We start from the raw sequence: 27,880 nt of genomic DNA, 5'->3' as shown, positions 1-27,880 counted from the left end.
GTTTTTACTAGCCGTGAAAAGTAGGGGAGACAGTGGGCTCTGGAATCCAGCCAACTGCCTTGACTCAAATCCTGGTGGTGCCTCTTCCTAGCTTTGTGGTTTGGGGTAGATTATGTAACTTCTCCGTGACTCAGTTTCCCCATTGTAAACAGGGATCATAACAGTGCCTTTCTCCTCGGATTATTGTCAGTTTTAATGTGTTAAACATGTGAGAGCTTTTACCGCCACATCTGCCAATAAGAAGGACTCAGTCAATAGTGGTCATGCGCCGTTATTAGCAGGCCTGCAGAATTTGTGGCTGTATTTCCGATTGATGTTACAACTTTTATTTAGAAAGAATGTCTTTCCTTTGGTAATTCAAAAAGTTATCTCCTTCTTTGGGTTTAAAAAAATCACTACTACCCCTGTCTTTGAGGGCTATCTTTAGTGTTAATTGGGAGACGCCTATTAAGTTATACCCCTAGACGTGGTGGTAGAATTACCACGTTCACAACCACCATTGGAGAGAGGGAAAAAAAAAAACCTTTTTTTCATTAAAAAAATTGAAATATGTTTAGTAATATGGTTTGTTGGCCTGTCATATAAAGTACTGTGAAATTAACGATGCCTCCGTGAATTATTTTATCCTATTGAGATGATAAGTTATACTATTGATTACCCTTTAAAGTAAAGTGCCAATGGGTAAGTTGACTTTTTAGCATGACTTGTTTAGGTGTAAATGTAATCATTCCATAGGCGGAGCAATCTAAAATGATATATTTTTGGAGGACTCTGCTGTTATTATTGTATTTGTTGTCACTGTGTGTCTAAAGTAGCATTTTAAACCATGATTCTTGAATTTATATTCTGGCACTGAGAACAAGGGTGAGAAGGTACCTCCAACACTTTTTTCCCTGTTAATAGACATGAACTATCCAGCAGCCCATCTCCAGGGACCTTCTGTGAGGCCAGCTGGATCAGACTTCAGAAAATGTTTCCCTAATGTAAACATTACCCAAAGGTTTTGAAAACATTGGGTCATTCACTTACAAAATAAAGTGATCTTACCTGTCAGGAGTTTATAATGGGTATGAAGCTCTCCATCCATATACATTATGATGTTGTTTTCCAAAACAGGAGCACCGTACTGGACCAACACGGAAAAGATGGAAAAACGGCTTCACGCCGTCCCTGCAGCCAACACTGTCAAGTTCCGTTGTCCAGCTGGGGGGAGTCCAACACCAACTATGAGGTGGCTGAAAAACGGGAAGGAATTTAAGCAGGAACATCGCATCGGAGGCTATAAGGTAGAATGAAGCTTTCAAAATAATCTATTTCTTAAATTTTTATTTCTTCGTTTTTTAAGTAGTCAAATGTTAGCCGAAACTAGAAGGAATTTTTTTTAAAAGGTCAGTAATTATCATAATTGATTGCTTCAATATTTGATATTTCTAGAAAGTTCCTGGACTTGCATGTAATTGTAAAGTACAATCCCCATTTACATTGTTCTTTGTATGAAGAGAGTTTAATAACAGAAAGGTCGAAAGTTGAGAGTCTGTTTTCTATATGTTTTATGGTCTGTAAAACTAAAACTGGAGCAGAATTTGAGAAGTGTAAGTACAGTTGCCCTATTCAAGGAGGATTGTATGAATAGTGGTTGGACTTGGATGAGAGACTGGAGTGTGAAATATTACTTATTAAGAGAGAATGCTTCCAAGATGACAGAGGCAATCTCCTTGTCCTCCATCCTCAAGGATTCTGAAGAGACTGTTACAGAATGTGGTGAAATACAGTCTCATCACTCTGGTTGAGGCTGCAATTGACAACCATCTCCCTGAAGATGCCTGTTTATGCCTTTGTTCATCCATTCAGCAAATGTCAATTGAGTGTCCTTCAGGCAGGGACCGTCCTAGGCTCTGGGCAGAGCACTGCACTAGCTCATTGGGGCTCCTTGTCTGACAGAAAGGCAGGCAAAAAAACTGGCAATCAGGACACTGATATGGGTGAAGTTAGAAGAATGTGTGGTCCCATGGATGTGCAGGGAGCAGTGGTGTTGGCTCCTTGTGGTACTAAGATGAAGAACATCAGAAAAGGATTCTGGGCTGAGTTTGAAGGAGAGTTGTCTCAGAAAGAGTGATGTGAATTCTCCAAATCATTTAGTGTGGAAAGGGAGAACTTGAATTTAGTATATGAGGAAGACTTAAGGAAACTTACTGAGAAACTCTTTGGTGCATTTGAAACATGAACAGATGTATTAGTTACCTATTGCTGTGTAACAAATTACTCCAAGACCTAATAACTTTAAACAACAACATTGACTCTCTCACGAATCCAGGTGCCCCTAAGCTGGACTTCTGTCTCAAGGCCTCTCACAGGACTGTAATTAAGGCCTCGTTTAAGGCTGGGGTCTCCTCTGAAGGGTCACCGGGGAGGATCTGCTTCCAGACTCACTCACTGTAGTTGTTTTCAGGTTTAACTTCCTTGCAGGTTGTTGGACTAGGGGCCTCAGTTCCTCGCTGGCTGTTGGCTGGAGGCCACACTTAGTTCCTTGCCACGTAGGCCTCTCCGTAGGGTGGCTCACAGCACGGCAGCTGGCTTCCTGATGGGGAGTAGACAACACGGGCCAGAGAGAAGGGTTGAAGAAGACAAGTCACAGCCTTTGTAACCTAATCATGGAAGTGCCATCCCACTACTTTTGATGGGTTCTACTGTTAAGCAAGTCACCAAGAACAGTGATTATCTGAGGACATGTGTATCAGGGGACATGGGGATTACTGGAAGCATCAGAGAAACCTGCACAGTGGGTACAACAGAGTATTCATTAACTCAGGCCCTAGGTCCTTAAGAGCCAAGTAGGGGAGGGTTTCTTGGTGGCAGCAGTGTGATACCCAGGAAGACTTTCCTTGGTGTACCTCTCACCTGTATTAACATGCTATCATCACTTTAGATGGCACGTGAGCCCCTCCTCCATTGGTGCTGTGCTCAAATGCTTCTCTCTGCATAATAGGTCCTGGAGCCCTTTCCTGAAATACCATCCCCAGTAACTCATCTTGAGAGCGTTAGTCATTTCTTCTGCAAGGACTTTTGACTTTTGTCTTAACGTTGAAAAATTACTTTCTAGAGGCCAAAACCCAGAGGATAATTGGGAAAGCCTACGAGTAAATTTCTGAGAGCACGTGTAGGCAGTTTGTGTGTGAAACAGATGGGAAGCCCATATGGAAGGTGGATGCCTTTGAAGCTGTGGAGTAGAAGTCCTGGAGTTGTCTTCCATGACTCCTGCTCATTGGTGGAAATAGTAGGTGGAGGATGATTTGTCTCTTTGTTCAGTTCTTTGACTGATACAGTGAAATCAGAGGCTGGCCTTTTTCTTTCTTTTCTTTTTTTTTTTAAAGAATGAATAGACAAAGATTTCATTAGGTGATGCTGGTTGTAAAGGAAGAGTTAAACCCCTCAAATCAGGGCCCCTGGGATTGTTCTAACCACCACATGTTCTCTGAAAACATAATTGATGCAGTTCCAATGATTTATTTAAATACAACATAAGTATAAGAATGGTGGTCAAAATCCTGGTGGTTAACTCATTTCCTTCCTTAAGACAGCCTTGGAAATAAGTACAAAGGGTCGATGAGCCTCCAGAAACTCCTGGTCTCAAAATAAATAGGACCAACATCATTATTATGGGTAAGGAGCTTTTTTGCAAATCTGAATTAGTGATTACAAACACGCAGAAAGACTAAAGGTGCCTAATGAGAAAATGCTGCTTGATTTTTAACAGGTGCAGTTCAGTTTTGATTATTGATGACAACATTCTGCTAAATGAAGAGCAGCTATGCTCTAAAAGCAAAACGAGGAACCTCCAGCAGAATACCGTTAGCCTCTCCCCAAGGAGGCACGGATGACCAGAGTATTTCTGTTGTTTGATGTTGGAGTCATTTCTGGAGTGAAAGAGAAGTGGAATTCGTGTGGGGACAAAAATCTCAAATCTGTTTTGCTTTTAAATGAAAAGGGCGAAGGGGAGGGGAGTACCACACGTTCTTAGGAACATGGGGTGCTGGCTGGCCATGATGAGGGTGCATCTCTTGTCTGGCGGGGCTTTCTCTTTGGAGAAAGAGGCTGGGACAGTGGGCCTGAGTGGCCTGGTGGGTGGGGTGGTGGTCGCCCCAACAATGCAGAGGTAGCCTGGATTCAGTAAGGGGTTTTCACAACAGTTGTCGTGCCGGGCATTTGTTTTGGGAATACTGGACACTCAGAAATTCCATTGAGCCCCACGGCCTTCTGGGACTTGAAAGGGAAAAAGAGAGATCCATCATCTCTTGGGAAAGCATAGTTACCTAAAGCATAAGCGTTGTTAATGATGTCTTAGACCCTCCCTAGGTCCCCAGGTCGTGAAGTCACTAAAGGTCACAGAGGCTGACACCCTCCTGCCCACCTTGGCTCATGGGGCCTGAACAGGGGCAGAGCAGGGAGCAAGGTCCTGACGGGGGGTGTTTCCCTCTGACGTTTGCTTTGTTACTTACACACACGGTGAAAGAACCGTGCCTCCGATCACCTGACGTGAGGGAACCATTTCGTACAATTGTAGTTTCCATTCCGTAGCCCTTTACTCCAAAGCAAGACCTAATTGTCACCTGAAGGGCCAGAGTGACGTCTAAATGTCCCCTCCCCTCACTGCCAGCCCTTAGCCTGCTTATTTAATGAAGAAGCAAAGTGTCAAGTTTTCCAAGATGTATTTTTCCAGAAAGCAGGACCTGAAAGTTTCCACAAACAAATGTGTTATTTCTGTGGTTTTTTTTTTTTTTCCCTTCTTCATAAATCTAATTCCATAAACCGTGGTCATGCTCCGGTGGCCCAGCTGTCTGTCGAGCCCCTTCTGCCTGTTTCTGGGTCGGGCACTTTGGCCCTGGTCTGCTGCTTTATGTATATGTGGCCACTGAAGGGAGAAGGAACACAAAAAACCAAAACAAAGTCAAAGAGAACTATGAATTAGGACAGAAAGCTCATTTTAATTAAAATGGCCCATAGAGCTCTTTGGTGTCCTGTGATTCAGTCTTATTTATCAAAGAACTCATGCTGAGCCATTCTTAGGTGATTAAGAGTCAAATTATTGTTTTTCTTGGTATGTGGGCAAAGGCTGGCTGGATGTTATTAATTTATTTATAATGACAAAGCATGACTTGAAGCAAAACTATATCTCCCTAATTGTGCTGACTCCTGGGCTTTTACATCAGTCTGGACAGTGGGCAAGTTGCTTAAGCTCTGGGCTTCACATCACTTATCCTTAACATGAGAAGGTGGGATAGGAAATCTCCATCGTCTGATCCTTTCCAGCACTAAAACCTGTGATTTAGTAGCATGACCATAACCCAGCATCAGCCATTTTTCATCTTAAACAACAGCATGTATTTTTCTTTTTAACAGAGGTTGCCTTTCAGGCTGGATATTTACTAGGGCTCTGAATAGTTATTACAATCAAATGTAGAAGAGTAAGAAGATGACTGAGATAATTAATAGATTACCTCAATCCCTAACTCTTTCCTAGGTAAGGTATGATTTAGCATAGAGGAGGTGAGTTTTGCTAAAAACCACTGTCATGCCACTTAACTAACTGCATAAGAACCAAGAGAGATCACGGGATGAAGCTCTCCCTCAGCATGGCCCTGAAATTGGCACAAGAGCCCACGGCATCCGAGAGGTTAGAATTCTCATGGAGCCCCTCGGCAGAGAGAAGCGTTGTAGAGTATGGACTGTTAGATTCCAAGTATATTTCAGGTCCGAGAAAAGACAACTCAAAAAAATTTCTTATAGTGACAACAAAACTGGTTGTTTTGATGCCTTGGTTAGATTTATATTTTCTAAGTTATTAAATGTTATGCTTAACACCAAAGGATGTTTGTTTGGAAAAATCACTATGAATATACTTTTTAATATACTTTGTTGAGATTTTTTTCAGTCAAGACATTTCTGCTTTAATCCCAGATCGAGCATTCTGTGATGAAGAGCAGGTGTATTTGGGATTCACCAACATGTACTGACCGCTTACCTGGGTCTTGACTGTTCTGGGTGCCTGCTGTGTATCATGGCGCTCTGTCCCCTGCACAGCCCAAGGAAGGGGGCGCTGTTCTTTTGCTCGTTTTAGAGATGGGGCTTGTCATGTTGCTTCTAGGTGGTGGAGCTGCCCTTTGGACCCAGGCAATTTTTGCTCCAAAGTTCATGGTCTTATTAAACTGCTTTCTTCAAATGGTGGTTCCATGTTTTATTTAAAAAAAAAAGAAGCCCACCATTATAATAAATGAAAAACACTGAAGGAGTAAATGGCTTCCCAAGAACATACAGATACCCATTGGTGTAAGGTATATTGTCGAGAGCAAAGTTGGTGGTGTGACGCTGTTCTTCTAGCTTCCATGACCTGGTGAGATTTGTGTGTGTGTGGTAAAAGTATAATGTAAAATTTGCCACTTATTTCCAAAATTTTTTCATCACCCAAAGTAGAAACTCTGTATCCATTAAGCATTAATTACTTAATCTTCCCTTTCCCAGACCCTGGTAACCTCTAATCTATTTTCCATCTCTGAATTTGCCTGTCTAGGTGTCTCATATATTTGAAATCACAGGAAACTTGTCCTTTTGTGTCTGACTTACTCCACTTAGTATGTTCAAGTTTTGACCATGTTATAGTATAAATTAGAACTTCATTCCTTTTTATGGCTGAATAATACTCCATTATATGGATATACCACATTTTGTTTATTCATTCATCTGTTGATAAACACTTGGGTGTTTTCCACCTTTTGGCTGTTGTGGATGATGAAGCTATGAACCTTGGTGGACTAGTATCTGAGTCCTTGCTTTCAATTCCTTTGGATAAATACCTACGAATGGAATTGCTGGATTGCACGGTGATTCTGTTTAGCTTTTTAAGGAAGGCCATGAAATTTTTTGAGTTAAGTTCAAAAGGCAGTGGATGCACCTTTCTGGGCACCGCCAGGGAACAGGCATCTAAGAACAGCCTTGCATTTTGTAATTTACTTCCCACCTCCCCTGGTCCACTGTTTACTGAGTAGAGGGAAGAGTTTCTGCCACTGATCCTTGAAGATCAGAGCTCGTCCAACTCTTGTTCAGACACCTCCTGAAAAGCAAACTTCTTGGAGTTGAAGCATTAAACAGCTATTTGCCTCCACGTCTGTGTGGTGATAGGCAGCAGTTGGTGCCACAGCCCTTGGCACATGTAAGCTCAGGTGGTGTGTACACATCCTGGAGTGATGGTTTGAAGTCCCCCAGGAACCAGCTGAAAATAGGGGTCTGGAGTGGGATAGTAAGGTTTTAATGCATTCTAATAACAACTAGTCTGTGTTGAACTGTAGTTCATGGGTCATCTTATAAAGCCCAGGGTGTAAAGGGATTGCTGTCCTTCTCCATAATTTGGGCCCTGATGCTGGTGGAAGGAGGATTACCATCATACGAACACAGCGTTCATCGCCTTGGCCCAGAGCTAAACTTTCCATCCAGCTTCTGGATATTTATTCTGCTTGTTATCAAACACCTGGGTATTTGGAAATGTCCAGAGTTTTTTGCAACGTGGAAAGCAAACATCCAGGTGACAGCTGGGTCTTTGGCCTCCCACCTTTCACCTTTTGGTGTCACACAGACTCAGTTGACATTCCCAGTTGTCAGCTGAAGGCTGGGGGTTTAACATGCAACCGGGAGGCTTTAGGTAACAGGAATTCCAAAGAAACCTGTCTGGGCCACCTTTTGTCTTTAGAATGACAGCAGGTGGAATGTTTGTGGATTCAGTTTTATTACAAGTAAGAGAGTTTAGGCTATTAGCTTCTGTTGGCTTGGTTGCAGCGTTGAAGTGTATTTTTTTAAAGTCTTTAGTGAACATAGTTTTGAAACCCCACGCTCTCTCGTTTTGGTCCTTGGCAGATGAAAAAATACTGATGCATTCCACAAAGATTTGGCCCTGAGCAGGAATGAAAGGAAGGAGTTGCGCTGTGTCGGTTGATGCAGGGTTTCTCCTCTCCCTGGCTTCCGTGTTCAGTCGGCCAGGCCGGAGAAGTCAGAGATGCTGCAGGGCGACTGCTGCCCGAGGGAGGTGGAGAGAGACGTTTTATTTCACTTTTTTGTTGTGCGTGCGCGAGATATCTGTTTAAATTTGAGAAGTGAAAATGCAAAGAGTAAACATCCGTAATCCCACTACTTAATTATATAAAGTGTGTTGCTAATGATTTAATATATTTTCTTTCTGATTTTACCTGTGTGTTTACAAGTCATGCTTACAGATTCGGGCCTATGGGTACCTATATGGTTGTGTGTGTGTGTATTTTTTTTTTTCTTCCACAAAATGAAATCAGGGGTATATATAATTGTATTCAGGCTACTTGTTTTATTTATCAATAACTATTAATAGTGTTTTACCAGGATTGAGCATAAGAATACCTCATTCTTTTTAATGACTGTATGCTCTTCTTTTGGAATAAACTCTTCATTATTAATGAGTCTCCTCTTGATAGATCCCAGTTTTCTCTGTTACAAACTGATGCTTGAAGCATCAGTCCTGTTATGTGCCTTGAAGTAATCGTGCTATTTTCTGTGTAGGCCTGATTTCCAGAAGTGGAATTAACTGGGTCCGAAAAACAATGTGCATTGCTAATTTTAACAGATATAGCAAATTATTTTACAGAAGGGTTTTTCTCACCTGCTGTTCCTCTTCTCAGTTTGAGTCTCTGTTCCCCCCCACCGTCACCGAATACTCAATGACGTTGATCTTTCTAATTTTTGTTAATCAGCTGGTGAATAACAGTGTCTCATCATTGTTTTAATTTGCATTTCCCTTCTCTTTAATGAGGTTCAACATCTTTTCATATGTTTATTGGGTATTTACATTCCCTCTTCTGTGAAAGCCAAGGTGGTTTATGTGCTATTTGACCAAACCGAGCATTAAAAAGCTGAGAAATTGAGAAAAACCGTGTTGAAGATGACATCTTAACATTTTTTGCAGTTTCTTTAGGTTTACACTGAATCTTGGCGTGGAAACAGAGTGTTTATAAAAACACAGAGATCTTTGCGCCTCTGTTCCCCATCTTTGGAGAGTTACTGTTTGTAGCTTGTCGTTAAGCAACCGCTAGTTAATGGTAGGATGTCCCCTGCAAAAGTGTCTGTCTCCCTGTTGGCAGCTACCAAGGGCATCCGTTCGGAAAATGCCACAGCTCATAAAATTTGGGATTGGTGGTATGTCAAGGAATCAAATCCTGGAGCCATGGTGTAAGAAAATAAATATTAACAGGGCTGTGTGGGGCACTGTTGATTGAGTACCAAGGTCCCTGGAAGGGGCAGAAACACCCTGTTCGGTAAATGTGTTTCTCATTGGGAAAGCATTTTATAAATGCTGACGTATTAACATTATTGTAGTGCATCTCTAGGAAGTAAACACTCAGGGAACACATGCCCTTGGAGAGGGATCTTACCGTGGAATGCCACAGCCCCGGCGAAAGGCTGGAGCTGACCATGTGCCCTCGGGTTAAAAAAAAAAGGCAGCGGCATGCCAGGCTGCACTGGCCAAGATTTAATGTCTCGGGCCGCGGCAGACGCTGCCCTCCCTGCGTGGTTCAGGTCAGCTCCATTTGGAATACGCTCTGTGCCAGATCTGGATCCAGGCACAAGAAAGACATTGACAGTTTGGAAAGGGTCCAGAGTCAGGCACTAGCCATGATTAAGGGCTTATGGGCATGACATTTGAGAGGGGGCTCAAAGAACTGAATATTTACAGCAGGGCTAAATGCTGGATTACGTGGCTTGGTGACGTTAGGGCCTCAGTTACCGTCCACGTGACTGGTTCCTCAGAGGCCCCAGGGTCCCATTCCTGATATTTCTGAGAACTTGGGGAGAGGGAGGGTCCCACTGTGGTTAAATCAAGGAGCTAGTACCTGCCTTTTCCACACTCTGAGCCTACAGCCCCTGGGTAGCCCCCAGGGGGCCAGGATTTAGATAGACAGTTCTCCTTGCCCTGGAAATTTTAGCATCCGCATCTTGTCCTCCTTCTGAACACTCCTTCTATACATTCCTACCAAGAAGGTGCTTGTCCCACCTAGGAGGAAACATAGCCTCTTGTTTTGATTCTCGTAAAAGTCTGTGGCCCAGCCAAGAGCAGAAAGCAAGTCTTTGCCAATGTAGAGAGTAAACTCCATTGTAGGTCTGTTGCCTTTGAATTCACTTACTGGCAGGCATGTCACCCATGACAGATGATCTCCCCACCACCAGCTCCATGACGTTAGACTCTGCAGCCACCTCCATGGTTGTACTGGGGGCGTCAGTCTCAGACAGCAGCCGAAGCAAAGTGACAGCCCAGAACTCAGTCTTAATTCAGTGCTTGTGCTCTGTTAAGAGGAGTCCAGCCTTCACCCGTGTGGTCCTCCCTAAGACTGTCAGTGATGAGCAGCGATCTTGTATTTGGACTCAGCATCCCTGACTCCACTCTGCGGTGATGGCTCGTGCTGAACTGAACGCCTGACACGAAGAGTTGTGCTATAGTGTGTTCTTCTAATCACTTACCTCTGTCGGCTCTGCTGTTCAACGTGGACAGCTGCTCTGCCCTCCTCTTTTTACAACGGAGCATCCATGAGATGATTTTCTCTTATTCTCTAATTTAGTTCCTTGAATCACTCGTGTGCTTGCGAAGGCTCTGCTGGCATTATCGGGTTTTATGTGATTAAGCCAGAAAACACTTGCAGTGCTCAGGGAATCATTCAGAAGGTCAGTTGAAATTCCTGAAATGATAGTTAAGATGCATAGGCCCTGGCTTTTTTTTTTTTTTTTTTTTGGCCTTTCCATTTTTCCAGAATGCCTTGTCTAAAAGACCTTGAAAGAATGATTTGGATTGGAAGAGAAATATTAAAGCCATGAACCTGAAAGATGAAACCTGCATTTTGGTCTTAATAAGGAAAAATCATGCTTACTTGAAAAGCTGGGTCTACTGAAATATTTTAAAAGCAAGGTGGGAATATTAGAATCTAGCCTGTTTTCTTGTTGACAGAACTGGGGTGGGAATCACAATAACTTCTCTTCGCATGTGTTCCTTATCTTTGAAAAGTCTCAAGGAGTTTGTAAACAGATAGATACACAACTTAAGTTTCCTAAGGATTCATTGCTCCCATATTTGGAATTCTGCCTGTATCTCTAAGAAACCTGTAGCATCTATTCAGTCACCACCAGAGATGGGAGAGGCCAGACTCTATTCTCAGCTGAAACTTCTTGAGATGTCCCGACTGCCTCTGAGGGCTGTGGGGAAAGATCTGAGAGGCCTTCAACCCGAAGGCTCCAGGAGCGATATCAGCACCTGCCTTGTGGCGTCTTGGGAGAGTCAAGGTTAAATTAGCTGAGGTGGGAAGGAGCACTCAGGGCAAGGGGCTGGCAGACAGGATGAGCTCACTGGCGTGGGCTCTGCGTGGCTCCTTGGTGCTGGAGGGGCTGAGGGTTCCCAGTGGATGAGCAGTCTGGGAGCTCACCTGCCCGGGAACACTGATACCGTGCAGGCTAGTGTTCTGGTTTCCCGGCCCTTTGGCAGCTCCTGGGGGAACCTTCCAACCTGTGACAGTGACAGACCCTCTCCACACGTTCTTTGGTATCTGAACACGTCAGTATCAGCTAGCCAGACATCTGCCCTGGTGATAATTATTGTTTTCCTTTGTCACCATTCTGAGTACTTATTACAAGGAAAATTTAGAATTCAAGTAATTTTTTTTCTACCTTCTTTGCCTCCCTCAACTTCTTTTTAAATCAAGAAAGCAAAGCACCTGGTATTCTGTACTAAGATTGTTCAGTAGACTACCTTTACTTTTATATTTTCAGGTACGAAACCAGCATTGGAGCCTTATTATGGAAAGCGTGGTCCCGTCCGACAAAGGGAATTACACCTGTGTGGTGGAGAATGATTACGGGTCCATCAATCACACGTACCACCTCGATGTTGTTGGTGAGTCTCTTCTCCCCTAGTGGCAGCCGGACGCCAGCCTGCTGCAGCCTGACTCATTTGAAATTATGAAAGTGAGTCTTGTTCCTCCCTATACTTTGAGGAGAATTGGTTTGTTTTCATTTTTTCTAAACACAAGCTGTCATTTGGGAAAGATTCTTCTATCATTTGACAGTGTTTCTTTTCCCTGATTAGCCAGGTTTTCTGTGTTATGCATAAACCCCATGGGGGCAAGCGTCACCCTACGTCACGAGGATGTGGTGTGAGATGTGCCGATGTTCTGGAAGCTGAGGTTACTCTAATGAATGTTAGTGTGCGCAGGGAAAGGGTACACTTAGGCTGTAGGAGAATGTTGTTTTTGAAAGAAGGGCAACTGTAGAATGCTGACTGTAGAGCAAAGGAAAAAGTCATTATAATGACTGAGCTGATAGCTGGCTGGAGGAAGGTTAACATTAAGGGACCTTTCAGTTACATTGGAAGAAAGTCATTGGGCACTACAAGTTCGATGTCTGTTCCTAGAAGCTATTTCTTCTATGAAAAGATAGTTTTTTATGGGCTTATGAATACCTTTTAATCAAAGTGTTGAGATAAATATGCTATTTTAATGAAATATCTTAAGAGTCCACATAGCTTATCCTGGAAACTCGAATGTCTTCCCAAGTTTGGTCTATTATGATGGGTTTTGTTGTAACTGATGAAGAAAGAATGCTTCTCTGTCTTGTTGGGAGATTGATAAACTTACGTGTAGGATGTGTCTCGTTGTGGGATGGTGGGCTGAGATCTTTGTAGAAGCCATCTTTTCTCTTTGTCATCTACCCTGACTCTCCGTAGGGCCGCCTGTCCTTGAATCCTTGCTGTGGGTGACCTCATCGATTTACACATCTCCACGTGCAGGTTGCTGGCTCCTGCTAAGGTCTCAGCTCAAAGCTCACCTTGATTCATCTCACCTTAATGTGACCCTTTTTAACTGCACAAACTCATGCCCACCCACTGTGTATCTATAAACAAAGCCTTTTTTTCCTCCATCATTTCCTGCACACGTGTCCCTAGTATTGTTTCACATGTGGGCATTTCTTCTCCTTCAATAAAATATAAACTCTTGAGGAGAGAGACCCCATAGATACTTGAATTGCCCAAAGAGCCATTAAAATACTTTGCAAAAACTTGATTAACCGCACTACATAGATTTGAAGTTAATTGAAGTTTTAGGTTAACTGAAAATTAGATAGAAAACCATTTTAATTTCCTATCAAGTTAAATTAAATCCATAAGAAACTCTGCCTTAGAAAGCATGATATAATCTTTATTTCCATTTGCAGTATTCAGTGAAAAAGTAGCATTTGTTATTCAGACACTTTATTGTGAAATTTGAAAGGTTTTTGTATGATGGAGAGTCTATAGATACTTGTAAAAACCTAAATTTTAGAGCCCTCTTTTCTCACAGATTTGTGAAATGTTTCTTAGTGAGAATCACTATGTACAGATATTTTACAGAACAAACACAAAGAGAAGTAACATTCAAAGACGAGAAGAAAACAGTTAACGTTTCTTTTGGCATTGACGTACCATAAGCCTATTGATCACAGAGCACATGACTTGGATTTTACTTTGGGCCTCGTGTATCCTGAGTTTGACATGAAAGTGTTTCTATTTAAGGAAAGAAAGATTTGGGGCTAAAAGTTCTAAATACTTAATTCTGAAAATAACTAATTTATTGTGGGAATAAAATAATTGTGCTGCAGCAGTCTTTGGGGATCATGGCTTTGCAGAGGTCTACAAATTGTGCAGTAAGATTGGTTGGGGCCATTCCAGGAATCAGGAGTCGTATCTCGGCCACTTCAGCCGGGGGTCTTGCTCATAGCAGATTTTAGGTTGAGTTGTTATGTAAAACATTCAAAAGCCCCTCGCCCCACCTCCCCTTTGAGCTTGCTTGGCAGCTCGTCTCTGCGAAGCCCTGAAATCTCTCTTAGAGTTTAGGGCTGGATTTGAATCGGGCTGCTGAATAATGGAATTGTGCTGTCTAATGTTAATCCCCTGGCAATCAGTCTTGTTGAAAACAGCGTATGATTCAGTGGTGTAATGTTGAGGGAGCAGAGAGTGTATGGAGAAATGCAGAGAAAGGCCTGATTATGTCACAAGTTTGGGAGATCGCCCAGCTAAACGTGGGCCAATAATGACACAATGCTGGTTGGGAATATCCATTAAAGCTCAACCCCAATAATTTTCCAAGCCTTGAACCTTCTTTATAAATAGAAGCCAAAAGTCAGTGGAGCAGAAGACATTTTCAGGAAAGATGGAGGTGTGAAATCTTTGCTCAAAACCCTAGTAATTGCTTTGAGAAGCACTAATAAAATAAGAATTGAGTCGGGCTGGAGTGTCTCGTGCAGACTTACAAGGCTGGCTGACAGTCATTCTGAACATCTCAACAAAGTCAAACAAAAGGGATTCAGGCTTGAACAGCGAATTTCTAGTGGCTCTCAGGTCTGGGTTTAACATATCGCTGCGTCATAACAGCCTCTCAGCCACGTCTCTGTTTCACAGAAAACCGGAGACTCTTTCCCAGAGAAAGTGAGGTCCATTCTGGTTCACATTCTCCGAGGTTTTATTTTTGTTGCTATGATACACAGGCTTGGAGTTCAGATATTACGAAGCATCAAACCGGGGGAGATCTTTTTATTGAAATTCTTCCTTGGAAAGGCATTCCCATAAGCACTTTAATGTAAAAGCCGTGTAATTTAAGTGACGTTCTTGTGTTCTGGAATTAAACAGCGAGCCATTGTTGTATGTGAGGGACATGCTTTTGTTTATGGGAGCCCTTTTAGGAGCCTTGCTTGATCCTCATTAAAATTGACACCATTACTTTTCAGCCATTTAGTTGCAAAGGGAAAATGAGTGTGAAGCTCCACGTCTCGGTAACTGTGGTGATAATAAGACGGGCTCTCAAAATAGCTGGCTCCGGGGGGTGGCAAGTGGTTAGCTCATCAGTGAATGAGGTTGAAGCACTGGATCCTGCCTGGGGCCCTGCCACCAAGAAGCTGCAACCTGGGAGAAGCCACTTAACTTTTGGTTTCACTCTCCTCGTGTCTAAACAACGAAGCCGCTGAGACTCACTCACGTGAGACCAAGGCAGCCTGGTGTTGTGAGCGTAGTGGGTCCATCAGCCCGCACGCTGGGGACCCAGCAAACTGGGACAAACGACTCAGCCTCTCTGAGCTTGAATTGCTCATCAGTAACATGGAATGATGGTGCGTACCTCGTCCCTGGGATGGTTGTATCCGTTTCCTAGGGGCTGCTGTAACAGATCATCGTGAGCTGGATGGCTTAAAACAATAGGAATTCATTCTCTTGTCAGTTCTAAGGGCCAAAAGTCTGAAGTCAAGGGATCCGCAGGGTTGGTTCCTTCTGGAGACTCTCAGGGTGAATCTGTTTACGCCTCTGCCCTGGCTTCTGTGGCTGTCAGCAGTCCCTGGCTTGTGGACACATCACTCCATCTCCAGCTTTGTCTTCCCGTGACCTTCCTTTCTGGGTCTTCTCAAGTCTCCCTCTGCCTTTCTCTTATGAGGACACCTGTCATTGCGTTTAGGGCGCACCTTAAATCCAGGATGATCTCATCTCGAGAGCCTTAACCTAATCACAAAGATTTTATTTCCGAATAGGATCATGTTCACAGGCTCCAGGGGTTAGGACGTGGGCTTGTCTTTTCTGGGGCCACAGTTCAGCCCCCTGCAGTGACTGTGAGGAGTCTGTTGGGTTAACAGGTGAAAACATCCAGTTGGTCCCCGGGCAGCCAGCGGCAGGTGCTGCTTTCCTCCTCCCCAAGCCTGGAAACTCCTGTGGCAGTTAGAAGACATCTTACACAGCTTTCATGGACTCACCTGGGAGTTTTATTGAACAAGCTGGATGCTGCGTTGGGACTGACAGAACCAGCCAACTGCTGCCGCTCGCTGGTCCTGCTGACGTTTCCACCTGTGGTTAATGCTGTCATCGCGGATGTCCCGGGACTCAAGTTCATGGAGTTGGTCTCATTACCTCCACCTCTCACCCCATTTTACAGCTGAGGAAATGCAGGATCCAGGCGGGTAACTGACTGGCCAAGGACTTGAAGGAACTCCGCAGCTGAGTCTAGGTTAATGCTGCGTGCGCCTCACTCTGATGTCTCTGTTTCAGGATCACTCTGTGGTGTAGACCAGCAGTGGCTGCTGCAGCCCATCTAGAAAGGGGAACTCCATGTTCAGCTCTTTGTTGCCCGAAAAACCCCAAAAAGTGAGACAGAGAGAGAAGAGGGGAGAGAAAGAGAGATGTGGAAGTATTCAGAAGGCCAGTTGCTACTTCTTACTCACATAGACCCTTTCTTTGGCCTTGAATTAGGAACTTTTTCTCCTTCTGGTGTCCAGCCCTGCATTCCCAGAGACCATCAGATAACTTGTGAGCTTTTCACCTGGCAATGGATATTTTGGGGAGTAAAGTGCATCAGAAGTGGGACCATACATACCCCTGTATCTGCGGAGGCCAGCTGTGCCTTCTCCCCACCCATCTACTTTCCAGAAGTTTGTCCTCCCGAGACCAGAGCTGTAAGCGGCAGACGGTGTCTCCGTGGATGGTTGGGAGCTTGTCAGGGGCCAGGCGTCCCTTCTGGCTGCGTGGGGATCACTCAGGCCCCCTCGCCAGCCCCGACTTGCTCGACAGCTCGGCACCAGGATGGTGCTGTCCACTGGCCCTTGACAGAAATCCGCTGTAACTCCGCTCTGGACATGATAGGACTCAGCCCGAAAGCAGGAAGGAATCCATCCTGGTGCTGACTGCCCCTCAGGTGTGTGTTTGGGAGGAAAGAAGTCTGTTATTCCAGGCACAGGCTGATAAGCCTGACCGTGGAGCTGACACCTAGCGCTGAGCATTTGGCAGCCTGTCCCCGGTGGGAGAAGGGGTCGTGTCAGTTGTTTGCTGCTGGGTGGCAGCCCCATCCTGGGAAGACAAAGGACCCAGTGTGATCCCTGAGCCACAGGCAGGGGACTGAGGCATGTCAGAGTCCCTGACACCACACTTCTCCAGTGTGAATTTTGCATTCTTTTTTTGGCGGTGGGGGGTGGTAGTAATTGGAACAAAGTAGCATTTAAATAAATGAAGAAATGGTGGTCTAGTTCATTAATTAACTGGTTTATTACTGAGGCTCTTGAAGTTAGGAAAATACCCATTCGCTTGCTCCTTACGGAAGACCCTCCTCTGTCCTAGTTTCCGTCCCATCATGGCTCCCAGACGCAGCGTTGGGTTCTCTGTGTGACGCTGCCTTGTTGCAGGTAACACGAAGCCGGACAATACCGTGCCGCTGGAGCTGTGAGCGCAGTGGACCCCTGCCTCTCACCTTCCTTCCGAGGTGTAGCTCCCGGGCATTTCCCTGGGGCTCTCCAGGCCTCGGCTCCACAGAGCTTCTTGGGGTTCTGAACTTGAAGCATCTTGACCTAGAAGCTCCCTGGCCAGGCCTCATTTGATTTTCCAGATTCATGATTTTGCTGCCAACGAATTCTTTCCCATTTCTTGCTCTAACTTTAAGACGCGGTGTTTATGCTGATACTGGTTCTGCGTGCCAGCTCGACGTGAAATCTGGCTGGAGGGAGGCAGAAAGCCCCTCTATTGGGAAAGGATGGAAGAGCCATGCCCAGGTAATAGGGCACAGCGGTGCCTTCCTCAGTGGGCTTGTTCGGTTGACATGGAACCATGGAGCTGCAACAGGGATTGAGAAGGAAGCAAGGTTCAGCTGTTGCTTTTGTGGCTCCAGCAGCCAGTTCCTCCTTTCCTTCCTAACCCATGTATGTACCATATCACCCCTCAAGGGTCTCCGCTCCTTGCCGGGTAGCACCTCTGGAGGTTCTGGTGGGAATTACATGGGGGAGCAGTTCAAATTCTGTTTGCATCATTTGTCAACTCTGTGGCCTTGGAAGTGATGGAACTTCTGAGCCTCAGTTGTCTGGTCTGTAAGATGCGGGTGATGACATGGTTTTCTCATAACACCATCGGGAGGATGCAGTAGGCAGGCGGTGCTTTTGAATAACAGTACCCACGTGATCGCTCATCCTGTCATTAGGTGGTCCCACACTTCGTTTCATAGCTCTAGCCTAAGACACGCACACTCAGCCCAGCCCTGGCGAAAGGAGTGGTGGGTCCTCTCGTTTCCTTCGGGACAGAGATTTCACAACCTCCTTTGGTGGCTGCTGTTTAACGAGCTTTTTGGTTGCTACAGAGCAGCTCTTCATACCTGTTTCACAACAGGAATTCCAAGGGGTGAAAGCTGGCCAGTGGGTGGCTGCATCAGCCCTGAATGTACTGACTAGCAGATAAATGCTTTCCTGCAGGACTAATACCAGCTCGGAGTTATTCCTTCCAGGCACCAAGAGCAGGTGATGTCTGTAGGTGCCAGCTCCCAGGGTTGGAGCAGACACACTGGCCTGGATGGGGCATGCTAGAACTTTGCCTTATCAGCATGTTTGCCATGTCCTCTGCATGCCATCAGTTGCCCTCTGCCCCATAGTTGAGGAAGGAAACCTTATTGATTGCTTTAGATTCTGGCAGGGGTCCTGGCTGAGGTGGCTGGGAGAGGGCTAATATTTGATCTCTTGTCTAATCTTTGGCATTGAGTTGGGCAAAGGGGATGCAGAAGTGTTACAGACAAGTTAATGACTTACAGCATTTTGTAAGAAGAGGGTCTCTTCACCGTACCTGGAAATAATTCAGGTGGGGGCAGAGGGCAGAGAGGAGGGTGCTGCTGTCAGAGTGTGGGGGCAAGTGAGCTTGGATTCGTCAGTGGCACTCAGAGTGCCCAGTAATGAACTAGAATGTAGCAAGATTTTGATAAGCCTGGGCTGAACTGAAATAATAGAAAAATGGTTTGAGTTGCTTACATTTAGGGGTTTGTGGTTTCTAACAGATTGCAAATTCTAACGCAGGGAATCTTCCAAATTTCTTTCTAAACGTATACAGCTTCAATTAACTGTCACCTTTATTAACGAAAGACCCCAGTTGGAATGTATTATGCCAGTTCTCATGAAGGTGAGCATAGAAATGCTGATAAGTTCTTCCCCTTCCGAATGGTACGTCCTCCAGAGTGCTTTTATGGATTCGTCCTTGGAACACCCTGCAGTTGCATTCAGGTCTCATGTTTGGTTTATTTTCACAGTCAGGTGAAGGTAGGGCAAAAGTGACCTATTGTAACAGGGATGTGCTCCTGACTTACAGGGCAGGTTTGAATTGGGAAGGTGGCGTCTAGAGGTTCTGACACCTCTTCCACAGTAGTGAGGTCATCACAGGTGGAAGGTGGGGAAAGAGATGGCTGAGGGGAGGGTTCTGGTTGCTGTTTCTATGGGGAAGTTTTTCTGTTTCTCCTTCTGAGAAGAGATGATGAGGTGAGGACATGGCCTGGCTTTGGAGGGAGAAGATAGAACTGAGCGCTCAACAGGGATTCTGTTGATTGTATTGTAATGTTAGTCCTCTCTCTATGGAGTATCCTGTGCTTGGCCAGAGGGTGTTTTTTAGACAATCAGTTGAATGAAACAGGCTTTGGCCTCTTAGGGTCCTCAGGTCATGGTACAAAAGACCCCAAACTGCCACAGTGAGAAGATGGTAGAGAAGGATGAAGATTCCTGGATCTTGATGGAACTATGTTTTCTCTCTTCCCAGAGCCTCCCCCTTAGAGAATTCTCTCAAGCAAGGCCTGTAGGAAGCCAGTCCATCTCAAATAGATGGGCAAATCACAGGTCAGATGATGCCCCAGGCATCTTCCCTGTCATTCCAGGATGGAAGTGCTCTTTTTCAAGACAGGCATTGGGTATTGTTCTGGGAGAATCTTTGGGTCATTGTACTTTATTTGAAAAAGGAATTAATTCCTCATTGTATTTGGTTCAGTATACATTCTGGACTGAGACTGAAAGATGAAGGATTTAGTCCTTTAAATTTTATCTTTCGGACAAAAGAAACAAAACTGTTCTGTATGTGAAACCATCGCCCATTGATCAGTGGGCAGTTGGAGGGTTGCAGGCCAGCCTGAGGCCGCCCGTCTGCCTTGGGCAGTGAGAAGAGAAGTGGAATTCAGACTGGGAACCTTTTGTGATCCGGACGACTCTTTTGAAGCTTCTCTTTAGATGAGGCTTATAGCAAGGAATTATCTAGAATGACTTTTATTTTCAGGGCCTGAGTTTGCCTCTGAGAAAACAAATGAGGTTTTATTGTTCAACTTCTCCTGTGGTTCGTTACCAAAGGGGGAGGTGTTTTTTTGTTTGCTCAGATGGGCTGAAAGCTTTGGCTTCTACTTGAACCACCCCAGGAGCAAAATAAGGCATCCGAGGAATCAGCGTGATACATTATTCTGGATTTCCTCTAGAAGTAAGGCTTTTTAATGGTGAAAGTTGATGAAACTGTCGCCATCATTAGCGTGGACATCCTTCCACGTCTGTACGTATCTCTCTGCTTCATTCTTCCTCGTGGCCCGCATGCTCTCTGTCACGGACATCGTATGATTTATGTAATCATCCCGCTGTTGCTGGGTTTTTGCCTCTGTGCATCCTCTGTTTTCCAGTTACAAGAGAAGCTCCACTGACAAGCTTTGCACATACCTATTGGGCACCTGAGTGGATATTTTTCTAGGACATATTTCTAGCGGTGGACTCACTGGATCTTTTTTGATAGATGGTCCCATTTTCACCCTAAACAGCTTCATTCTGAGTGCTGCTGTCTTAGGGGACTCCCTAAGTGGTTTGGTTTTTAGCTGCTTTGCAAATCATTTGAGAAAAGCTATCCTAATTCAGAGTTCTTCCTGTGTAACAAGAGGGTATGTTCAATTCCTGGGCTTTTTTCTTTTTTAACGTTTGTTTGCAGCGTACTCTTCCTGTGAAGGGAACCCAGCCCTGCAGACACCAGCTGACCATCTTGCATTCCTGAGAGATGGTGCCCCCGCTCTGGCTAGTGGCGGGGTGCTGAGGCTCTGTGCTGGAGCTCCCCGGCGTGACTGCTCTCAGCTGTGTTTACCCCAGCTCCTCAGGAGGGAGCCTGGGGAGACTGACGTCTGAGTTTTGCATCAGCTTGAAAACCAAGCACAATACAGGGAAGGACCTTGTGCAGAGTCTTTATGTCAAAAGAGAGAAAAGCCCTCTTTTAGTCAACTGGGCAAGATAAACACGCTCAGCTAATTGAGAAGGCAGCTTTTCCATGACTCTAGGACTATATCTTACTCACTCTGTGATCTTGTCACCTTTGCCATGTCTCTCTTTTCAATTGTGGTAAAATATACACGACATAAAATGTACCATTTTTAACCATTTTTGAATATCCAGTTCAGCGGCATTAAGTACATACACAGTGTTGTGCAACCATCACCGCTCTCCATCCCAGGACTTTCTCGTCCTTCCAAAGCCATGTCTCCTTTTAATAAAAGGAAAGGCATTTTTGGAACCAAAAATTGGCCAAACTTTGTGGTCGCCCAAGAGTCTTCAGTTCTGGCTTAACTTTTTGAAGGCACAGAGATCAGGGTATCGTAAACACTTGGGGTGTAAATAACACACAGCCCTGCTCCTGTAATTTGCCCAAGAAGACCTAAATTGACACCCAGCTGGTAGAAGCCACTCAACTCCCAGCCAAATAATACCGTCTATGACATTAATTAGGGAAGGCACTGTGCCTCCGCCTGCTTTCGTCCTTCCCGGCCGTGCAGCCTCAGCCAGCACTTCACTCAGCTTCTCCACCTCGTCGAGCAAGCAGAAAAGAATTAGTGGTGTTTTGCTTCTAGCGTTTCACGTGGGGCAGCCTCCCTAGGTCACTGAGGAACTTCGGTGCTGGAGAGAAGACATTTTGGCTTTTCCCAAACCAGCTTGCTCCCCTGACTTTGCTCTTTCTGCAGAGAAACGTGTGTGTTTTGGAGGAAGCTGGATCCCCAGCCCAATTCTGCAAGACTTTCCAGGGTCAGATGTCCAAGCAGTGGGAAAATGAGGCTAAACACGGGACAGAGAGACGGCAGCAAACCAGCCACCTTCTACCAAAATGCATTTTTCCTTTAAAAAAAAAACAGTAATTCCAGGTACCCAGCATCCTCAGGCCACTCGTCTGTTCTAGATGACAAGCAAACTCCTGGATACAGACACTGTGACTCTGTCTGAGGGGGTGGTGCTCCTTCTCATCCAATATCCTAACTGTACCTTCTCCTCCACATCAGTTTTGGTTGGGACCTCCTTTTGTGCCAAACTCAAGAGGCTGGAGAAAGCTTAGGGAGAACAAAGCTCAGAACCCAGCTCGATGTAGCCTGTCCGTTGGAGAGCATTAGGCAGAGTCTTGACAAGGCAATGAACTCATTCTACTAATTGTAATTAGTGTGAGGTCTTTAGCAAGTTCTGGGGCTCCTCAAACTTCAGAGGGCTTTGATCAGCTCCCTTAATAACCATGCCTCATGCTAACTGGTTTAGTGCGTTTTCATACAACAAAAGCTACCACCGCCTACTCTTGAGAAAAACAAGCGAGGCTGGGCTTTGGAAACAAGAATTCTCCGTTGTTTTCACTTGTCCTCCCAATCGCAGAATGTTTTTTCCTTATTCAGCCCCTTGGAGTTGCTAAGAAACTGCCATTTTAGAGGAAGGGTAATTAAATTCGGATTTTAATTTAAAGATGGGGCAGGCAAGATTCTTCATGTTCCTGAAATGAATGGGTGCCTGAGAGCAGGAGCCTTGCTGTTCCCAGATCAGTCCTGGGCACTCAACGGGATTTGAGTCTCTTGGCATTTTGCTGCTGGAAAGCGCGGCTTTGAAATGGTTCTTTGTGGCCAACGCTGCTGTACTTTGGGGAGAAATACTTAGAAGACCAGTGTGGGCTGGGAAGCCGGCAACTCTGGGCTTGATTAATTTATAGGTGTAATTTAAGAACCTGGTTCTCCTTCTGATCACCAGGATGCGTATTTACTGAGCTCGCAGACGTGAGGCCTCCCCGGCCGGTGGACTTTTTTTTATGGCCTTTGCTACATCAGAGCAGAAGTTGTAGATCTCTTATGAGCAAACATATTATTATGTCCAGAGGAGGACTGGCATGTTATAAAGTTTCAAATGGTCAATTAACAAAGATTTATTCTTTGTCACTCAGGTATTTTCGCTCTCTTTCTTTCTCAATAATTACCCCTTGGAATGAAGCAGACTGTTTTCTTCCTGCCGCCCTGGTCGTGGCTCCCAGCTTCAGAGCAGGACTGGAGGGGCCGTCTTGGCATTAAGACTCTCAGCAGCTGGGCCTTCTGCTTGGTTCAGTAAAGTGGACTCATTTGGAGCACTTGACAAAAGGGAGTGAGAGAGAGAACGCGGGGGAGAGAATATATTTTTTAAAGCACTCCAGCCTGTGTTTACTACACACTGATTTGGTGGATCCTCATTCCAGCAGAGCAGCCAACTGTCCCATCGGCAGCAGCCGCACACCCTGGACTGCCTTCCATCCTGTATTAATTCCGAGCTCACACAGGGAGCTTCGAATCTCCGTTTTAAAAGTTCTCATCCTCTTGTGGGTCCATGAACAATACATCTGCAACCTGCTGAACTCAGAATGTATCATTTTAAACATTTCAGTAAAAAACACAGAGGCCAGGTGCTTGTCAGCTTTTCTGTTTTCTGTATATTTCTTTCCCTCATCCTGTAAAGAGAGAAACCTGCTTTGTACACTATCTGAGACTTAAACGTGCCGTTAAGAGACGCTTGCCTAAAACCAAATCCTTCCTGGTAGACAGGATGGAACTTTTGTTATCACGTAGAAGAACAAGAACAAGAGAAGGGCCAGCTCTGGGTTTTAGTCTCTCATCTGGAGCTAATTCATCGACTGATTTCTTTTTATATCAGCTTGCTGCCCTAAAAGCTGCAGACCCATGGGGTTCAGGGTGCCCAGGGCGGAGGAGAGCACGCTGGAGGTTGGAGGGTCTTCGTGCCCACGGTTGCTGCTCTGTCTCTGCAGTGCTTCCTAAGTGCCCGCTGGCCCGGGCCATGGAGGGGCTGCCCGGTCCTGGGAGCTGCCGTCCCGCCTGCTCTCCTGGCTGCCATCGCACCCTGCTTTCACCCCAGTTTTTCAGAAGTTAGAACAGGAGTCCACGTGCTGTCATCCCCTCACTAATGATCCCTGTTCTTAAGGGTCTGATGGACACCGAGGGAAGAGTGATCGCTGAAGGATGGAAGGCAGGCAAGGGGGGCCGCACTCGGCAGATGCGGGCATCCCGGGACCTCTTCCAAGATGTTTCAGGCCTCGTTCTCCGACTTGTTTAAGGGCAGAGAATAAGGTTGCAAAGGAAATCAAAGCCTGATGTGGAGAAACGAAACATGAGGCCTCCTGACTTTTTAAAAACATTTTAAATAACATTCTCTTAAGGTTTCATTTCATGCTGAAGGCAGCTGTAATAAGTTTTGGAAGACGGTGTAAGGTTTCGATTACAGAGCGATCCAGCTTGCAGTTTTTGTACCCAAAGTGAGAAAGGGCCGAGGGGGAGCCGGGGCGTGATTAAGAGCTTATTTTGTATAAGGTGAGAAAATTTGGAAGGATGAACTCAAGACTGTACGTGGTAACATTGGGTACGCTGTAATTTGCAAATGTAATAATATGAAACCATTGCAGAGGTATTTTGTGTTTTTTGGTTTTGTATGTGTGTGTGTGAAAATAGCCCAGATAGCGATGGAATAACTTAATAACTGGAGCGCAGCAGCACGCTGACCACAAGTGAAACAAGATGCAGCTCCACAGTGGGCCCTGCCAGTGTTGCCCCAGTGACGAGGCTCTCTCTGCTGAAGGCTGGCACGGGCCAGAGCTGTCGAGCCATGTGAAAGCATCCATTGTTCGCAGCGTCATTATTTGGTATTACATGCACATTGTTTGCTTGTGAAACAATTTATGGGAAAGAGAACTCGGTTTGAAATTCAGTTGATCTGGCTTATGACATTTAAGATTTTTATAGTACTTTTGTTTCTAAGAATAAATATTTAGGTCCACTGTAAATATTTATCTTTGAACACGCAAACACACGCACGCAAGACTGGAAAGCTGAGCCAGAGAATGAACTCATACCGAAAATTCACTCCTCTGTGGGAAGGAGTAAACTACTTCAATATTTGAGAGGTACAAAGGAGCATCTTTTGTGAGCTTGGCTGGCAGTATCCAGCCCGGATGACAGCTCCCCCTTGGGCTGTTAAGTCTCTTGGGAGGAGGCCTGGTGGGGAGGAGAGTGTGTGTGGACTTAACTTAGTTCTTCTCATGTGGATGAAGCTCGCCGGGGTGAAATCAGAACTTCATCGCTGCCAGCTGCCAGCAGGTCCCTGTGGCTTCCAGCTGGCTGGCAGGCCTGACGCGGAGGCTCGCAGTGGCCCATCGCTGGGATGGTGTATCAGCCAAGGAGTGAGTGTTTCTAGTGATGCTTGAAAGTATCCCAGCGTTGAGATTTTCTGCCCACAAAGAGTAGGAGCCTCGGCTTCTGTGCTCTTTGCTTAGCCACTGTGGGTGATATTGGGGCAAATGAATGACTTCTTTGGGGCTCTGAAATCCTTCTCTTTTTAATGTGAAAATGTAGGTGTCTGTGGCGTAATGCGAGATTCTGGAATGAAATGTGCTAGGAGTAACGGCTAGCACTCTCTTCTTTTCTTTCTCTTTTCTTTCGCTTTTAAATACTAGCGACAGGCTTAAGCAGTAAAATCAATTTGCACATGGTCTGGCTCTTGTCCAAAAAATTCCGCTCAATGACACTTTATTCTGAAAGCCCAAATATAGAAAAGCTTAGATATCTATCATTCTCACTTGCTGTTTCCAGCCCAGCGCACAGGGATACTCAGGTGTAGCATAGAGACATCCGTGGGTGTGTTGGGCCACTTGGGTCTCCTCATTTCCCTTGGAGACTTTTTAGGCTGGAGGTTAAAGGCAGTGGTACCCACAGTGTGGGGAAGGAGACAGGGAGGATGGCTGGAACCTATAGGTGTGGGGGGATGGGCTGACATTTGTGAATCGTTGGATAATTGGGTGTGTGACTTTTGACGGTGTAGGAAGGTTCCTGTCTGTGATTACGGTGCCTTTGCGGACAAGGTCACATGGCAGGCTGGTCTGTTACTTGATTCTTGAGATGCCTGGTGTGTAGTTGTTCAAGCGCCTTGATGGGGTCGCCTCTACAGGGTTTCTGCAGAGACCACTTCTGAACTGGAGACTCCGCTAGAGAGGGAGGCAGACAAGTGAGGGTGGGAAGTAATTGCCAGCCTACCCTCTGTGGGGCCTCCTTTGACACAGTCTAAGACACTGCCAGGATTTGGGGACCCGTGTTGCTTTACGTCTCTTTCAGTGCCACATCTGAATAAGCCGAGGAATGTCTGCTTGTGTGTTTAGCATTTGGCGCACAGTTAAACTGAATGCTTATCAAGGAGACAGATGGAGATATTGGACAGGGAATGAACTCACAGCATAAATTCCACAGCAAAGAGATGAAACCAGTTGTGTTGTTCAGTTGATCTGTTCATAACTTTGGGCTTTAGTTTTTAGTTTATTTTCTTTTTAAAACAAAACGGGGATGGAAGTCTGACCGGAGCATCTTAGAAATGTTTGGCGGGGGTGGGGGGAGGGTATAGTTCAGCGGTAGAGTGAGCGCTTAGCACACACAAGACCCTGGGTTCAATCCCTAGTACCTCCATTAAATAAATAAATAAACAAATAAACCTAACCCCACCCCACCCCCCAAAAATTATTAGGAAAAAAAAATATATCAGGAGATACTGCCCTAAGGAGCCATTTTGGAACTCATGGTGACCTTTGAGTCTTGTCACTTACCTGGGATGTTACGCTTACAGTCAGTGTGAGTTTCCAGTATTATCCCAAGTACAGTAAGGGAAGAGGCACCCTTTCCACCACCATTTGTCTTTTAGATTGTAAAAATAAAATCTTTGCCCTTGTTCACTAGGTAGCCATGGACAACCAACGACTTGAGATGTACTAAGTTCTTTTCTCAGTTTTCTAAATAAGTATTCTTTTTACAAGGGTCGTGCTCCAGCCATCTCCTTTGAAGTCGTTTTTGTGATGCATTGGGCCGTGGTGTTATTTCAAAGGAGTCAGCCAGCAGACTCGAGGCCTTTTTGGCTTGAGTTCACGAACAGCCTTCTGGACAACACAACTTATTTGTTCGTTTCTCCCTCTCCCCTCCCCGCTCCCGCTTTCTTTCCTCTCTCCACCAGAACGATCCCCGCACCGGCCCATCCTCCAAGCCGGACTGCCAGCGAACGCCTCCACCGTGGTTGGAGGTGATGTGGAGTTTGTCTGCAAGGTGTACAGTGATGCCCAGCCCCACATCCAGTGGATCAAACACGTGGAAAAGAACGGCAGTAAATACGGGCCGGATGGGCTGCCCTACCTCAAGGTTCTGAAGGTGAGGACTTTCTGAATCCAGAGATCCCCACAACTGGAGTCTCCTCGAGGGGTTTGGCCACAGGTTCTTTGATTTCCTGTTGAGTCCGAGAGAAGATGGTTCTCTTGTTTGTTCAGTACAGCGTGTATTTGGGAATTAGCAGATCGTTAGGCTTGCTAATAAAATCTCAGAAGGGAGGTGGGGGGAGTGGGAGGACTACGAAAGCTGGAGTCAGAGTGGTTGAGCTATTTATCGGCCCTGAGATCTTAGATGAGACGTTTAGGCTTAGCTGCACATCTATAAAAGTGGGGATTATGGTAATATCTCCCTACAGGGCGTTGTACAGAGTAAATGAGATGGGGTAGCTGGAAGGAACTTTGTAAACTCCAGGCGCTGTACCAGCGTTTATTGTTACACTGACGTTGTTTTCTCTCAGTATGACGTTAGGATCAAATTTTAGTGGCCACTTTTGGGAAACCATGTAGATTTTCCTTTTAAAAATAATCCCTTAACCTTTGACATTCATTCACACGTGGTTTAGAATAGTAAACCTTAGAAGATATTGCTGTGCTAGT

General features: G+C 45.3%; 1 protein-coding gene across 10 annotated transcripts in view; it reads left to right on the top strand.

The window, feature by feature from the left end:
- Positions 1–27,880, top strand: part of FGFR2 (fibroblast growth factor receptor 2) — a 136,211-nt gene that overhangs the window by 72,025 nt on the left and 36,306 nt on the right. For all 10 annotated transcript variants that reach the window (XM_064488494.1, XM_064488496.1, XM_031461878.2 and 7 more), the window contains 3 exons: positions 1,117–1,286; positions 11,824–11,947; positions 27,136–27,326. In XM_064488494.1, coding sequence (XP_064344564.1) covers positions 1,117–1,286; positions 11,824–11,947; positions 27,136–27,326 — 485 coding nt within the window. The remainder of the gene's footprint in view (positions 1–1,116; positions 1,287–11,823; positions 11,948–27,135; positions 27,327–27,880) is intronic.

This window comes from Camelus dromedarius, chromosome 8 (genome assembly GCF_036321535.1).
Source record: "Camelus dromedarius isolate mCamDro1 chromosome 8, mCamDro1.pat, whole genome shotgun sequence".
NCBI classification, from domain to species: domain Eukaryota; kingdom Metazoa; phylum Chordata; class Mammalia; order Artiodactyla; family Camelidae; genus Camelus; species Camelus dromedarius.
The sequence above is the reverse complement of the archived record's forward strand: the minus strand, read 5'-3'. Positions and strand labels throughout refer to the sequence as shown.